The 17,209-nt window shown below is 40.9% G+C and overlaps 1 protein-coding gene across 1 annotated transcript in view; it reads right to left on the bottom strand.

Moving 5' to 3' along the window:
* Window positions 1-17,209, bottom strand: part of grik3 (glutamate ionotropic receptor kainate type subunit 3) — a gene marked incomplete at its 5' end in the record, with an annotated part of 116,230 nt that overhangs the window by 42,807 nt on the left and 56,214 nt on the right. Inside the window, 5 exons of the mRNA XM_084052113.1 lie at window positions 884-1,054; window positions 3,971-4,024; window positions 6,236-6,417; window positions 6,564-6,821; window positions 10,266-10,439. Coding sequence (XP_083908239.1) covers window positions 884-1,054; window positions 3,971-4,024; window positions 6,236-6,417; window positions 6,564-6,821; window positions 10,266-10,439 — 839 coding nt within the window. The remainder of the gene's footprint in view (window positions 1-883; window positions 1,055-3,970; window positions 4,025-6,235; window positions 6,418-6,563; window positions 6,822-10,265; window positions 10,440-17,209) is intronic.

The raw sequence follows: 17,209 nt of genomic DNA, 5'->3' as shown, positions 1-17,209 counted from the left end.
AGCTGATGGCTGTGGGTATTCACCTTATTCCTGGCTTTCTCCAGGGCCCCGCCATTGCCTCTTCCATTGAGTTTCTCTCTGTGAGCTGCTTCATTGTCTCCGCCAGGCCAAAGGGCATGGCAAGAGAGTATGTTTTGCACCCTGTCCGTCCGTCCGTCCGCGTGTTCGTTTGTTCGTCCGTGTGTGTGTCTGTCTGTGAACAGCTAATCTCCGGCACTGTTGGCCCGGCCGCTTTAAAACTGTGAAACACACTCCCTGGATGTCAAAGCCAAACCTCTGCCCCGAATTTTTCAGATTGGCCTGCCACCAGGAGGCCGTTTTTTTCAAAACACATTTTTTGATATCACTCCTACAGATTTTTGTCCAAACATCACGCAAATCGGTACACAGTATCAGTCATGTGATCAACACGGATCTGTCAAATTTTCCATATTTTATCCTAATTGGCTAACATTGGCTTTCAAAGTTTGCTGGATAGGTCTGTTTGAACAAAATGCCTCAAATCATGAACGCAGCGTGTGATTTCCGTGAAAGTTTGCACATTGAAATGAATAGACTCCAACCTGCTTCCTGTCTCCGAAAAAGGCGTCCGCCCACTTCACACAGATATGGGAAGTAAACCGGAGATGGTGAGTCTTCCCATTTCCGTCTTGGATGGGGCTCACTCTTGCTTTTAACTCCTCTAATGCACAAATGACGTTTGCATGAGGGAGTGACACTCTCATTCAAAAGCCTACTTCTGTGGACATAAATGCTAAAGCCTGACAGTCTGAGGCTATGTTGAACCCACTTGAAAACATGGATGCACATCAGTATTTATATTGTCAAGAGAGAATCCATGTTGCTAGGTTGCTAATAAAATAAATAAATAAATAAAACATACCGTCATGATGCCCTCCAGGAGACCCGAATCTGGTTTGGGTGGTATCTGCCTTTCCGTGGACCATTTCTCCACGATAGTGGCAACCTGGGGGTTGTCCACGTTGAGGATGCGGAAGCCGGTCATGTTGACACCACAGAAGCGATATGGCTCCAAGTCGATGGCCATCAGGTCCTTTAGAGGGAGAAGGATGGGTTCTCAGTTATTCTGTCAGGATTGGGTCTTATGAATTGTTGCCGTGACCTTTGCCTTCATTTGGCGTCACGTACGGTAAGAAGATGAGGACAAAAGCAGCAGGGATCCTTTTAGCATCAGCACATGCTGTTATAAGTGAAATAAAATGTGAACAGCTAATACTTGTGCTTATACCCCTTCGTATGATGGTGTCCTCTGAATATTACAAGCTCACAATGCGTTTCAATGAGACGTGTTGTGAGCTTGCTGATCTGCTATTTTCGGTTCACGACACCATCGTATATCAAAGTATAAATCTAGAAGTAAAAGATATGTCCATCTGAGAAAAAACATCTGAGTTGAGCTTATCTGCGATGCTCTTGCTCTCACTAAAATGAATACAATTAAATGTATAGTCTAAAAGGGAAAAGAAAAAGAGAAAATCCGATTTTCCTGGAGCACATTAATAATGCAACTGTTAACAACCCGTTGGCAATGAAACATCAATTCAATCTGAGACACCATAATGTCTGGGACAGAGATTGTAGCTGAAGTATGAGGTTGCATGTCAACACATGTCGCGTCGCAATGGGCCAGGGGGCTCTAAAGAGACATTTGGATGAACATAGATATTTCATTTGCATCCTGTGGGGTTACCGCTGCGTCAATGGGAACATGTAAGACACTCACTTTGCCTCCAGTTATTAAAGTGTTTTTTGGTTGTTATTTTAACTCCTCCTCCCTATTAAAAATGCAGTACTCTCTTTTATGAATGAAGGCCACTAATATTCCCAGTGACATTAAAATTCGCAGTAGTTTTAGGAGTTTCTATAGCATTATTATTCCTGACATCTGCAGTGCCATTAACACATTTCAGGCTATCAGAGAATTAAATACTGAATAAGTGACCCAACACAGAGATGGTCATCCTGCACAGAGGTGGGTAGTAATGAGTTACTTTTACTCAGTTCCATTTACTATTTTAGACAAGTAGGAAACGTGGCACTGAAGCACTGCATTATAAGCTTGCCCGGCATTACCAGAGTTATTACACTAACGACGCGCATAGCCATCAGCGTGTTCAGGTTTCAGTACCCAGCATTGGCCAGGTTATTTTGTGGGTGAAATAGTCTCTCTATTTCCAAAACGTTTCCGTCAATCTGTGCAAGTGATATCTCAATATGTAGCTCTGAGCCTCTATTTTCATGAATAAAAAAAACACAGAACAACATGCAATGTTTTCAATGGCCATCTAGTTGCTGACTTAAGTCACATATACCATAGCAATAGCCAATTCCATTTTTAGCAGTGCTACTTTAGCATTCTCCCACCTCTGCATTATACTCTAGAGACCCTCTGTGCCCTGGGAGTACACGATATATCTCTGAGTGCATAAACAAGTGATACAGAGGTGCCAAACATCACAGTTCTCAGCCTTGGTTCCTTGAGATAACCCTGTAGGGTGGCGAGGCTGAAGCTACAGTATGACAGACTCATTTCAGAGGACAAGGATGTTATTACCCTGTACCTCTCTACCTGCCGTTGCCTTTTCACGCTCTAATAAGTCGGCATTTCCCTCTCCTCCCAAGATAAAACACAGACATCACCAAATTCCATCTAGGTGGGGGAGAAATTGTATCGCCACCTATACCATGCACGTATTAATCATTTTGGATCAAATCAAGCCAGCAGGTATAATCTCCTTAATAGTGTGTCCATCAATGTGAATGTGACATTGTATATTGCAGCATTAGATGGACTCCACAGTGCTGTGACTTTATGATGAAAAATTTGATCACTGCAGCAACATGATATCAAATGATAGTTTCAAAAGAAATCCTTCAATAAATATGGTGCTTTCTTTTTTCTTGCACTGCCACGGTGTGGCAAGAGGGGGAAAGGGCTTTGGGTTCCACTATTAAGGCATTGGTACTATGCTACTGTACTTGAATACGACGCACGGCAGAACAATGCCATCGCCACGCTGCAGAGCGTGAACGATAGCACACGTCATGCCTGGCCCTGTATGTCATATCATATTATCACAACAGACTGGCCGTGTCCACTGAGAGAGAGAGCGAAAGGTAGAGACTGAGCCGAAGAGACAGAGAGAGGAGAGAGAGAGAGAGAGAGAGAGAGAGAGAGAGAGAGAGAGAGAGAGAGAGAGAGAGAGAGAGAGAGAGAGAAAGAGAAAGAGAAAGAGAAAGAGTCTAGAGCAGCACGATTCAAGGAGGTATTCATTCTTGTTGCTTTGTCACCAGATAGGCAGAATCTATGTTGTCATTAGCCTTGTGCAGGGCTCCGCCGGGATTGATGGCTGTGCTATCCACAAAGCATACACTTGAGAGAAGATGAGTGCTCTTTCACAGCTATCTAGACATGTTACTCAGATGACCTCCACACACACACACACACAAAAGTCGCACATTTTAATTATAATACAAATAACAAAGAAATGAATTAGATATACGGTATATGAAATATCCGGTCTGAAATCCCATACTTTAATGTAATCACAGAGTAATTTGGGAATTGTTACTCCTCACTTAAAAAATAATACATCAATCAGTTCAGTCATATATCTCTGTCACTGCTCTCAAACCTCTTTTTTCTCTCTCTCTCTCTCTCTCTCTCTCTCTCTCTCTTGCAGTTTTCAAACTCAGAAGAGACATTCAGTACTGACATCCAATCTGTTGCCTTTAATCTGCCTCTTCAAAGATTTCTGTTGACTTTACCGTGGGAGAAGAGTGTTTACACTGAAGACTCCATTATACTGCCAGTTTGTCAAACAAAATTGATATTATGGACCGGATCCAAAAGGCTGTTGGCAATTAGCCGCCATTCATCAACTGCTCAAACGGTGGCGAGATGAGAACAAGTGTGCATGGATTTGCATTAAGAGGCGTGGTGCATTACCAGTGTGGTGAAGATGTAGTGGTAGTACTCTGTCATCATCCCCATGGTCTGGGCCTGGAAGGAGGGATAGCGAGAGAGGGAGGGAAAGAGAGAGGGAGAGAGAGAGCGAGGGAGAGAGGGAGAGAGAGAGATGGTTAGGGAAGGTGAGAATGAATGAGGAGACTAGAGAAATAGGTCACTTTGTAATGTCAGGGCAATTTGGAATCAATATCACAAACAACGTTGCATAGATTCAAAAATAGTCTTTCATCAGGAAGAGGATACATAAAAAGGTAAATATTTTAATGAGTGCATTGACTAACGCAGCATATTGTTCTTTGGAGAAGTCTCTGCAGTTGCCTGTTGTGGTGGCACCGTGTGCATCTGTGCTGTGGTTTAAGCAACCAACATAGATGCTTTTTCTATGCATTTAAATGGTTTGCAATGGCTTGGGTCATGTGACGTATTCCCAGGAGAAAGGGGAGCCTTCAATCAACAGAGAGAGGTAATCTTTGTCCCATATCCAACCCCCCCTCCTCCCCTTCCCCACTTCTTTCACTCAATCTACATTCAAAAGCACCACATTCCCCTGGCAGCAGTGATTCCTATACACTATTTAATTGTACCATCTGTTGGGAAGAAAAGCCAAGGTTGTGTAAATAAAAAAAACCCGTGATTTAAAGGTGAATTCTCTGCTTCATCTATCGATGTCGGCCGAAACCATGTGGCGTTAAAACGTCGTGCCATTTGTCATATTGTAACCAGGTGTGCTCATAAATTAAAGTGCCAGTTGCTGACTGAAACATTATCATGACAATTCTGTCCTAATAGCGCAATTAATTAGACACACGCCATTTGTCACCCTTCATGGTATTCTATTCTACTCTTCATGTCTATATTCTGTTCTGTTATGTTCTGTTCTGTTCTATTCTACATCAACCTCATTTCAGCAAGCTCCTTCTGTCCCTGACTCCACCAGTGGTGACAGAGGCACTTAAAAAAAAACGTGACAGAGCCACTGGGATGGAACCATTGTAAAAGGGGTCAGTGCTTTTAAGAGACACCTGGGATATGGCTCCTATTATGTTCCAAACAGAAGGTCTGTCTGAACTGCCATGTTTTCCCCATTTCCTTCCTCTCCACCTGCAGGAGGCATGTAACTTGACAGAGGGATTGTTGCATCTGGGTAATCCTGTCACACAGCGAGGACCAGGACAGGTTGTATACCCAGTCAAATCCTCCATGTTAATTTAACTCTGAGGGGGCATACATTTGTACACATATGCACGCTCTCTGAGCGAGTTATGGTTAAATTAATATTTTTTAAATACATTTTACTGGGAGCACCGTCAAAAGGCACAACAACATTCCAAAAATAATGTACTAAAGTAGTCCTGCGAGGACATGATAATTTTTTATGCACCATGCCTAAACCTTTCCAAATCCATTATCTCCTTACTCCATCAGCGTGGTAGATCAACAGCGCATCTCACAGTCAAAACATAAATTAAATGCTTGCAATTTTCCATTTATTTCTGTGGATAGGCATAGCTCTTTTGTTAAGATGTAATAAAGTGGCAGTGGCCTGCAGGTCAGCTTTGGTGGGGTAAGCTGATAAATTCTGTCATTACTGCCTGAGCCTCAGAATGTAAATCAAATACTGTGCAAACTGTGCCTTCAGCCAGACAGAGATTTTAAGCAGAAATCACAAGGCATTTCACTGGAAAATAATTTAGAACATTATGAGCCACAATATTAATTTTGGAAAGAGCACTGGAACGGTCTATTCTCTATCTTAAATGGCAGTGAAGGACAGTTAACATGCTGGAGTCGCATATTATGACTGCCATACAACCTTGTAATTTTCGTAACGTAACGTAAACTTCCACCAACCATTACAGCCGCAAACACAACATATGTCACAACAAAACACCCTTTTAATATCAAGCTCGCCTGTTAAGCAATATGGCCGTGCTCGGATACTCTTTTTGATGTAAGTCCTCTGACTGTAGTACTTTTGGTAACAGATGATCTGATATGAGTAAATTGGTGTCGCTTGACAGCTGTGCCGAGGCGCTCACGCTTTCATCTATCCAGCCATGCGAAGATCTGAGAAGCAGCACTCAAGAGTGTGCAAGCTGCATTTTATTTTAGCTTGTATATATCGGCTATCTTTGGTCACGAAGTGACATGTTGAACTTGTGACACATTGTGTGCTTTTAGATCGGCTATTTCCGGTACGCGACACTGTCGTACAACAGAGAATCAATTAAGTATCACACTCACATGTTTGAGAATTTGTGCAGCCATGTGATGGCTGCAGTCGAAGATGATGCGGAACTCTCGTCCTCTCTTCATTTCTTTGAGGAGAGGTCTGGTGTCCTGTGAATCCAGCGGTAGCTGGCGGATCTTCAGTCTGATATTGTACCTGGAGGGGGCCATTATCAGTTCCTGTAGTCTAATAAGACCTTTAGGGGAAAACAACAGCACAAAGTTTACACTAATACGCCCCATGTCCAGCAATTGTACACGGGAAACATATTGTGATTTTTTTATACAGGACATACAGTAATGAATTCCTTTATAGACAGAGTGGAAATGAAAGCCTGTTCACCTGTGCTGTCATCGTATACGACGGTGGCCGTTTTCCATTTAAGGTACTGCACCAGGTCCAGTATACCATAACTTAACGACGAATAATCTGGGTATAAATTGGCATAAAAGGAGTCCCTGTTGTCCATTGGGTGATGTTTCCATCGCACTTGGATGTGCGGTACCTCCAGTGCGTTGCAGATGGACTGCACGGCGTTGGACGATGAGCTATGTGAGGGCCCAAATATTGCCACTACACCTAATGACAGTTGGTCACAAGCTAGAATGGTAAGAGGAGAAAGCATGTTACATTTTCAACAATATACATTTGCCGATGATTTTCTGAGTATTTCAAATTTGTGATTATCTGGGTTGGGAAGGTTACTTTAAAATTGTAAATCAAAATGTAATGGTAAACAGATTACTAATTTGGTCGATGCATTTGTAATCTACTGTAAGGATTACTTTTAGTACTTTTGATTACTCCTAAATCAACATACACACACACACACACACACACAGAGGCACGCACACACACACACACACATACATGTCCGCAGGCACGCACACATGCACGCAGGCACACACACACACACATACATGTCAGCAGGCACGCACACATGCACGCAGGCACACACACGCACACACACGCACGCAAACACACACACACACACACACACACACACACACACATACATGTCCGCAGGCACACACACATGCACACAGGCACACACACGCACACACACACACACACACACACGCACAAGCACGCACACGCGCACACACAAACACACACACACACACACACACACACACACACACACACACACACACACACACACACACACACACACACACACACACACACACACACACACACACACACACACACACACACACACACACACACACACACACACACACACACACACACACACTTTTCAGATGTCTAGCTTTCAAGCTCAAAGGAGGTTTGTATGGCTACAATAAAAAAGAAATGACATTTGGAACCAGTACTGTATAATAGAGACGGCAGAGAGTAGTGAGCAGGAAAATACCATGATGCATACTATGTCTCACAAACCTACCAAGACCACAAGCAAATATGGATTATTATTATACATGCAGTGTTGTGTGTAACACATTACAAAGTAACGCATTACTTTAATTACATGAAATTTACATTAAATTACATTTGTCTGTAACGCAGTATGCATTACTGTTCCTTTTCTATTTTTCTTTTCTTTCTAAATTTAGAGTGGTCAATTATTGTAGCCCTTGTACCCTACTGGCTCACCTGCCAATGAGGAGCCCCCATCGGAAGGACGTAGCGCCTCCGTCCTACTCCTCCCGTTCAACACCCCCCACTGATAGGCGCCACCCCAGCCCATAGGAGTCGCTAGCGCCATCCCCACCCGGCTTCCCTCCCCTGAAAACGGGCAATGGTGTTCATTAAGTCCTCACTGTATTGCCTATTTTAATGTTTTATGCTTTTGCTTTTATTTTATTTTATTTTTTGTTTGCTTTATTGTTAAATTGGTTGTAACTGTAACTGTATTCTTGCTCTGTAAAGCACTTTGCGCTGCATTTCATGTCATGAAAGGTGCTATACAAATAAAGTTTATTATTATTATTATACAGTATACTCAGCTCAGCCGAGATGGACTAATGTTACCCTGCACCGCCCAAGCGCCGAGGAATTACTGTTCCTAAATTCAGTAATCACATTACCATTACTAATCAAACAATTATGTCATTACTTACATTACTTCTTTTTTTTTTTTTTTATAATTTTTATCCCGCGATTTTTGTAACCCATTTTTTTCACCCGGTGCCAATTTCCTAAGTGATCCTGGGCGCTACACCAGCCCTACACCAGCGCTACACCAGTCCCCCACAGCTAGGGAGGCCAGGGCCGAGCTCATGCTTCCTTCAGTGCATGAGAGCCAACTGACCTTCTTGTCACCTGACAGGGGGGAGTTTCCCTGGTTGGACGTAGCGCGTGGAAGGAACACGTTATTCCAACCAGTTCCCTTCCCCTCCATCAGGCGCCCCGGCTGTCATGGGGGAGGCGGTATAGCGACCAGGATTACTACATGTTTTTGTGAGGGTATTAACTACCCTAGGAGACACGGGGAGAACATGCAAACTCCACACAGAGTAGGCCCTTTCACCAACCCCACCCTGGGTATGGGCGCTGATGACGCGGAGGAGAAGACACGCCCCCAGCGCCCACAGCGTCCCTGGCGGGAATCGAACCCAGGACCTTCTAGCTGTGAGGCGACAGCGCTACCGACTGCGCCACCGTGCCCCTGTTTTTTTTTACTTCTTTTTTTATTAAGCTTTTGCAGATACAGGCTTTATGAATAGCATTCAAAGAACCTATCACTGATCTGCAGCTACTCAGTCAGGGGTATATGTAAGCTGAATGTTTGATGATTAAATGTCCTTGAGCTTCATGGGATTACAGTCACATACGGAGGAGGTGTTTGTTCAGCCTCTTCTTAAAGGCATGAATACTGCTTGATATTTGTACTAGCTGGTGTTAGGATGACCATATTGTTTTATACATCGATAGTTTTATTTTGATGCAGTTTTAGCCTGTACTACCTTAATTGACCTGCTTGAAAGTACTCTGCTCTGGGCTGTTGGCGTTGTGGTATAAAACAGTGGTTCTCAAACTTTTTCATGTCAAGGAATGACGTTCTATATAGTAGTTGTGTATATCTGTCTGTCTCTTATATGTCATGATGATTTGTGTGCATGGGGATCTCATCTTAAACAAGCGCTTAATGAGTCTCCCAGTTTAGTAGACCTTGTATTGTGAATTTGTACTTCCATGTACTGTTGTTCTCATGTCTTACTAAATAAAGTACATCAATCAATCTAAGGACTCCCAAAATGATTATTTTGGCTGCGAAAATCTCAAAAATATTTTGTGCCAGGGATTTTCAAAAATAGCAGATCTACAAGCTCATAGCTCGGCCCTCGGTGCCGCACTATGAGCTTGTATCTTGCATTGCTTGTAAGTATAACATATTGTTAAAGTGGTTAAAATGATTCTGATGCTATATTAACACATTTTGCTGGGGACACCCAAGGACCCCCAAGGACCCATAGGGGTCCCTGGACCCCACTTTGAATACCAATGGTATAAAAGAGCACAAAAGAAAGATATGGTGCATGTCCTTGTTAGGATAGGGATTTGTGCTGATAAGGGCATGTAAGGTTTAATGTTATATTGATCAAGTTTTTATTTGTCACGTGCAATCATTCAGACAAAATCACAGTGATTGCTCTGGGATGCTGTGGAGTAATGCAAAAGTAATGCAACTAGTAGTGTAACAAATTACTTTCCACAGTAAAGTAATGCATTACTTTTTCAATTAACAAGTAATGTGTAATACATTCCTTTTTTTTTCACAACCCAATTTTGCTTGCTTGTAATAAATTAGCCAGCACATTCCAAACCCAAAACATGTCTATTTCATTATGTGTAATGTGTATGTGTATGTGTAATGCTTCAATTCACTGTTAAATTAAGTCATCCACAATTCAACTAATAAATAATTAAGTAATTACGTAACCACGTATTTAAATTACATTATTTATTGTGTTACTGATTACAGTAACATTTCACAACAATGAACTACAAACTACAATAAACGTGTTTCACTTCCCTGAAGCATATTCACCATCAAGAAACACAGATCAAGACACTCACCTTTCCTTGAAGCCTCAAAACTGTCGTAGATATTAATCCTCTGTATGTCGTATGTTAAAGTTGTGTTTGGCAACAAAGTCCTGTTTCTGTTTATGTTATTGACAGCAAATTTAAAAGCAAGCTCCTCTGCGCTGACAAGTGGAACAGGTCCTTCGGTTTGTTCAAAAATCCCCCCTGAAAAGAAACAAGAACATTATATAAGACCCATGATAACATATAAAACCTTCTGAACATTTGCGTCCCTGTTCTGGGGGGAACATTCACCAAAACGCTCACAACTGTTTTGTATTTTGGCAAATATAATAATTCAGCCAATGGGAAAATGGTCAACTAAATATAGGGCCCATGGGAAGGGAATACAGTCAAATAATCAAAGGATTTAACTTGCAATGCTTTCAACATCAGAGAATGTGATAAATGAACACCGAGGACTCTGCAGTGTATACAGAAGTGGAGGAGGATTTGAAGAGATAAAAAACTAAATTAAATAACCATAATTTGGTATTGTAGGCTCATTAATTTAATAATGAATTTAGCTGACATGAAAGCTAAACTAATTGAATTTAATAATACATTTTGCTGACATGAAAGTTAAACTATTTGGAAAAAATATTTGATTTATTTACTATTTGAAAGTCATGTTTTTCCTGAGAAGAGTATCATTGAGTATTGAAACACCACTTTTACATTTCTAAAAGCAGATATAATGCCATTTTAATTACACCTGCTGTGCCGAATGCTACAGTGCAAACAGGGATATCACCTTTGAAGTCTAAAAAGAGTGTGAGTGTGTGTGTGAGAGAGAGAGAGAGAGAGAGAGAGAGAGAGAGAGAGAGAGAGAGAGAGAGAGAGAGACTACTCCTGTATATCTGATGAGAGTATGAAACAGATCATTAGGAATGGATCGCCCTTTACAGAATACTATACACTGGTGAAATGGATCAGTGATTCTCAACCCACATTTTGACAGTAAAATCATCAGTGTTGGTTTGAGTTACAGACCCGTTTATTTAGCTGGGGACCCCCTGCAAATGGAACCAAATGGTTCCATTTGTACACTCTCAAAGTGGCAAATCTGTAAATGTCCATTTGAAATCCTGTCCCTGGACCCCACTTTGAGAACCACTGGATTAATTATTAGTTTTTTCTTAGTTGACCTAGACTTTATTAATTGATTAGTACATTTTAGGCATGTAATGGTTTATCGTAAATCGATTAAAATCGATTCAAACTGTTGTCAATTTAAATCGATTTAATAAAAAAATTATCGCAATGCAAACAGCAGGGGGCGCGTAAAAAAAAGAGAAGAAAATACAGGATCTTTGTAAGAGAATTGATAAAAAAGAGTTTTCAGTCATTTGCTACTGTATTGAGTGAGTATGTGTGTGTGTGTGTGTGTGTGTGTGTGTGTGTGTGTGTGTGTGTGTGTGTGTGTGTGTGTGTGTGTGTGTGTGTGTGTGTGTGTGTGTGTGTGTGTGTGTGTGTGTGTGTGTGTGTGCGTGCGTGCGTGCGTGCGTGCGTGCGTGCGTGCGTGCGTGCGTGCGTGCGTGCGTGCGTGCGTGCGTGCGTGCGTGCGTGCGTGCGTGCGCGTGTGTGTGTAATTTAAACTGGAAAAAAAATAGTGGAGGGTTCCAATCAATAGATTTGTCCATTAATATTTCAATACTGCTGGAGAAGGCACAGTTAGCTAAGCTCAGGAGTTGCACCTGTGACCCACTAGTCTCCCCCCAGACGAGATCCCAGTGACTGGGTGATGGGATCACACACCTCTGTTGCTCTGTGGCAATTCAGAAAGCCAAGCTGATCTCACTATTTATGACTCCAGAGCCCCTGGATTGTGGAGGGATGTGATGCATAAAGTGCCCTGTGGACGGCGTCACATTAAAATAAATGAATCCTTCCGTTTCATGGGGGGGAAAATCTCATTAGAGTACATTAAGTAATTGCTGGAGTATATAGTAATTTGACTGTTAAGAGGATAAAATGCGTATTGCTTGGGAGCACTTTAACAAATTTAATAAACAGGGGGAACCTGTTCCTTGGGAGGAAAGATCGCTGTGTATAATTTGCTTTGCCCTTTTTAGAATAATGGCATAAGCACAATGGCAAAGGCTTATGTACACTGAATTAGTCAACTCCATCAAATAATGGAAAAGCATTTCATTTTAGCATCCTGTGAAATTGACTCTAATAGCATGGGGCCAGCAAACAACATGGAACATAGTTCCCTTTTTATTATATCAGAATGAATGCCATTCATCACAACCAGCTCACACAAATTCAGGCACTTTAGGCTTTACACTTAGGACTTGTTCTTGTGAACCTCCGTCAATAGCCTTCCGATTAACATGTGTCCTATAGACAAGAATACAAAGGCCTTTAATTAGTCTCCGAGGTCCTAGCGCAATGGAAACATCAGCTGCTAATTGTGGCAAACTGTTTTCATAATTTGTCCCTCTGTGAGATGGCTCTTTCAGCCGCATTCAAAAGCTGTCTCGCCCTCAAAACCCTGAAACACATTCATATCCACAACAGAGGAAAGTAGAACCATTCAAATGAATCTGCACAACTGCAAAAAGTTAAACAAAACCATCTAATGCAAATACAATCACATGTGATGTTCTGTAAATTTGCTGTAATGTTTAAAAGCCTGTTTACTATTGTGATGATTGTAAAGATTTTATTGTAACTGCTTAGTCCAAATTCTAGACTATTTAGATTTAGCATATTTATTTGAATCCTCATTCTAAATGTATTAGCCAATACAAACATCTAAATCAAGGAATATATTCACTTTAGGCCAGCACTTTATGGTAATGTTGGAAAAGGCTTGTTTGGAGAGCCAACTCATTGACGAAATGCCAACTCATGAAAGTTGTATTGAAGCTGTTAAACTATGCATGTAAAATATGTTTCAGTTAATCTAAGGTGCATTTAGTCTACTAGTGAGTAAGTCTACTTTAAACTGCCTTGTCAGGAAATGTAAATAGTGATCTTTATGAATACAATCTAGAAAACTACTTCACAAGACAAAGTTTGTTGTAAGAGATTCAGTGGAGAAAAAAAATATATATTCATGTTTCTACATACATAAATTATCATCTGCACTGCACTGGCAATCTTGTATCTACAACAAGGAAATAAAAGTGAAATTGATGAAGAGAGAGTGAAACCTGTAGTAGGCTATGGTTTAAATAGTTGATCTACCGGTATGCATGTAAAAAAAAAAAGAAGTTGTTGCTTTTCCCCCCAGCTAATCTTGTAGTTAGACCACAACATTTAACCCATTAAAACCGGGAAAGCATCTGTCATTTTAGATTTTTGCGTTGACCATTCAAAAATAGCTGATCTACAAGCTCACAACATTTTTGAAAAATCTTGAAAGTGTTTGAATTTCGAAAAGGTTTGAGAACTACTGATTTATAAGTCATTTGTAGAATCGGCCTCAGGTCTTAATGGGTTGACCAAAAGGGTGAACAACCACTAACTCCCCACAGCAGTAGCCAAAACACCAACAAGCTGCAGTTTGTCAGAATAACATGGGAGTGCATCGAATGCAGATACTGTACCCTCCCCATACACTCGGCGTGCAGAAATGGTGTGGCTTTGCATGTGAAAATTAGAAGCACTCATGCATGCAGCCTGGCATGCACTGTGGCTGGCTTTGTTTTATGTCAAAAGCAAGAAAAATCAATGTCTAACAGTAAAAAAAAAAAAAAAAAAGAAAATCTCTCTGACCTTTAGCTATTACAAATTCTTAGGGGAACAGTAATAGAGTGACACTCTCTTTACAGCCAAAGTTATGAATATGTATTGCTGCTAATACTCCAGAGCTCCCTGTAACTAGTCTTCGCTTAGTTCAGCAACACGAGGACCGAACAGACCGAGGTAATCCTTTGCTGCTCATACTTCAGCCCACACAAATGCTATTTCAATCTTTCAGTTCATTCATTAGTATACCGGTAAGTATTATTTTGTCACTTATGTCACCCTTCCTCTTTGCCTGGCCTACTTGTTGTTAACTAGTTGTACGAACGCTTGTTTTATTGTTGTATTGTTTTATTGGAACTTGTTTAGTAGATACTCTTATTTGTTTTAGCTCTTGCTTATTTGATTTTGCTATTTTGTCTCATCTGTTTAAGGTAGCTATTGCACTTTTACCTTAGCGCTAGGTACAGTATACGCTTGGTTGCTTGTTTTTGCAGAAAATGCACTTAAGACTTCGGGTGATTAGTAGTTTTCGTTCCCTACCTATGTTGAATGCACTTATTGTAAGTTGCTTTGGATAAAAGCGTCTGCTAAATGACAGTAATGTAATGTAATGTAATGTCACTAGCTTTATAACAGAGTGTATGCATTCAGTTCTTGTAGGCTTGGCTGAACAAGGTCTAGGACTGTACAAGGTGTGTGTGTGTGAAATCAATAATTTGAGTTTTCAATTCTAATAGATGATATTATTATTATTACCTTTGCCAGTAAAGTTGGATTGGGGTTATGTTTTTGCCTCATTGTTTACCTGTTAGAAACATAACTAGAGAATGGGCTGAATTGCTTGAAACTTTGTGGGAATGATCAGTAAGTTAGCCCAAAGAGATGGTACATTTTTGGGTCGAAGGTCATGGTAATCAAGAATGGAATAACTTTAGGCGAGATGAACTTTTGGAAGGTTAAGGTCGAAGGTGAAAGTCACGATCAACGGCATGGTCAAATTTACATAATCACTCATATAGCAGGTGGAAATGGCGTATCTTGACAAATGCATTGTGTCGGCGGATGTACAGTGTGCACTATACCAAGTTCTTAATCTTACTGCTATCACTCCAGGACTGGGAAGCAAGAGGGAAAGATAATCGTTGACCCCCCCCTTCACCCTGGACAAATACTACCAACCGGCAAGTGGCACCGGCCTGTCGTGTCCACTACTGTACCTCATGCCTCTTCTACAGCTTTATCCCCAAGGCAGTGAAGCTCACAAACATGTCCCCTGCCCCCCACTGACAGACCTCTGGGACTCCCACTATACCTACCCCCTCAAACAAGCCCCCTGCCCCTTACTAGCCCTGGGACTACCATTACACCACCCTCTCCTCCTCAGACAGTCTCTCTCTCTCTCCTCTCTCTCTCTCTCTCTCTCTCTCTCTCTCTCTCTCTCTCTCTCTCTCTCTCTCTCTCTCTCTCTCTCTCTCTCTCTCTCTCTCTCTCTCTCTCTCTCTCTCTCTCTCTCTCTCTCTCTCTCTCTCTCTCTCTCTCTCTCTCTCTCTCTCTCTCTCTCTCTCTCTCTCTCTCTCTCTGACACACACCTCTGGATTGTATTTTGCATCTCTCTCTCTCTCTCTCTCTCTCTGACACACACCTCTGGATTGTATTTTGCATATAGATTATATATATATATATATATATATATATATATATATATATATATATATATATATATATATATATATATATATATATATATATATATATATATACACACATTTATTTATGTTTTTGGGAACTTGCTGTGTAAATATTTCATAATTATGTTGTTATTAGGTGTACAACCTGACCAAGACCAATTCCTTTAGTGCAAACATACAGTACCTGGCAATATAAACTCTATTCTAATTCAGATTCTGGTTAATAAGTGTACATTGCTCAAGTGACAAATGTGACCCGATGCAAATATTGAATAAAACATTACAGTGCCTTACATTATAAGAAAGGGACTTTAGTATATTAGTAGTTCATAGTTTATTGTCACATGCAATACAGCAGGTAGCAACACTGCAGGCAGTGGAATATTAACCTCATTTGTTTGGCTATACTTCAACACAAACAATATAGGCACAGGAGATTTTGCAGCGTCTTCAAAATGTTAAAGAAACATCCTGCACTGAGTCAGAACGAGAGATTTGTTTTCTCTGCTAGATAAATAGATACTGACTGACAGTGAAGCAGGTCAGTATGTCTTTTAGCCAGCCTATGTGAGTTGGTGTCTTGGTGAATATTAACAATATGAACCTTATTCAGGGGTAAACATTTGGCAAAAAGTAGCAGGTCTAATGCAAGCTCACAACGTGTCCCAATGCGATGCATTGTGAGCTTGTGCTCACATATAGATGCCTGAGGACTACTCCTGTAACAAAGTATTATAGTTACTTAGTGGTTAAATATTTACACTCTTGTACCAGAATGTGATGGGTGTCATTGGGGAAAATCACTGCTGTAGATGTCCACACAAAACAATGGCTCTATGAAGTTCAGAATATCATAGACTGCCCTTTACACTCTTTTTGTGAAATCTGGCTTCCACTTCCTTTCAGGTGACAGGTTTTGGGAACTACAGTACAGGCTAAAACAGACATTAATTTTGCTCAGCTGTAACAGACAAAATCTGCCAACCCTCTACTCCTTGTCCAAGCCACTGCTCTTTGTCTTTCCATATTATATCACATAATGTATGCTCCTAACCTTGCTGTTTCTGTAAGCTGCATGGATTTCCCCATAAGGGACAAGAAAACATCAGACTGAACATGAGCCACAGATGTGCTGTGATTGTGAATTGGTGTTCCCTGGAAGAAATTCCCCTGTTAGACTTAATGTATGATTCCTTGTCTAATTCCATCACCAATGTGAGGAGAATGAGCACACTGTTCAGAAAAACAACAGCACACTTCAATATCACAGAACCACACTGACATTGGTATTTCTAGATGTGTTTCCTTATGACAACATCTTGCATCATGAGCTTACAAAAGAAAAAGAAAAAAGGAAATAAAAAGACTCTGCCCCCATATAAATCAAACTGGTATCTAAAGAGCAAAGAGACTAAATCAATAACATTCTTGTTATTTTTCTACTTTGGCTGCTTTTGACCTCTGTAAGTGTTAAGAATGGACACTTTTTGGACTTTTTTTTCTTGATTGCTTGTACTTTCCCATTTTCAAACGTGACATCATCAC

This window comes from Gymnoscopelus microlampas, assembly GCF_963454915.1.
Source record: "Gymnoscopelus microlampas genome assembly, chromosome: 3".
NCBI lineage: Eukaryota > Metazoa > Chordata > Actinopteri > Myctophiformes > Myctophidae > Gymnoscopelus > Gymnoscopelus microlampas.
The sequence above is the reverse complement of the archived record's forward strand: the minus strand, read 5'-3'. Positions and strand labels throughout refer to the sequence as shown.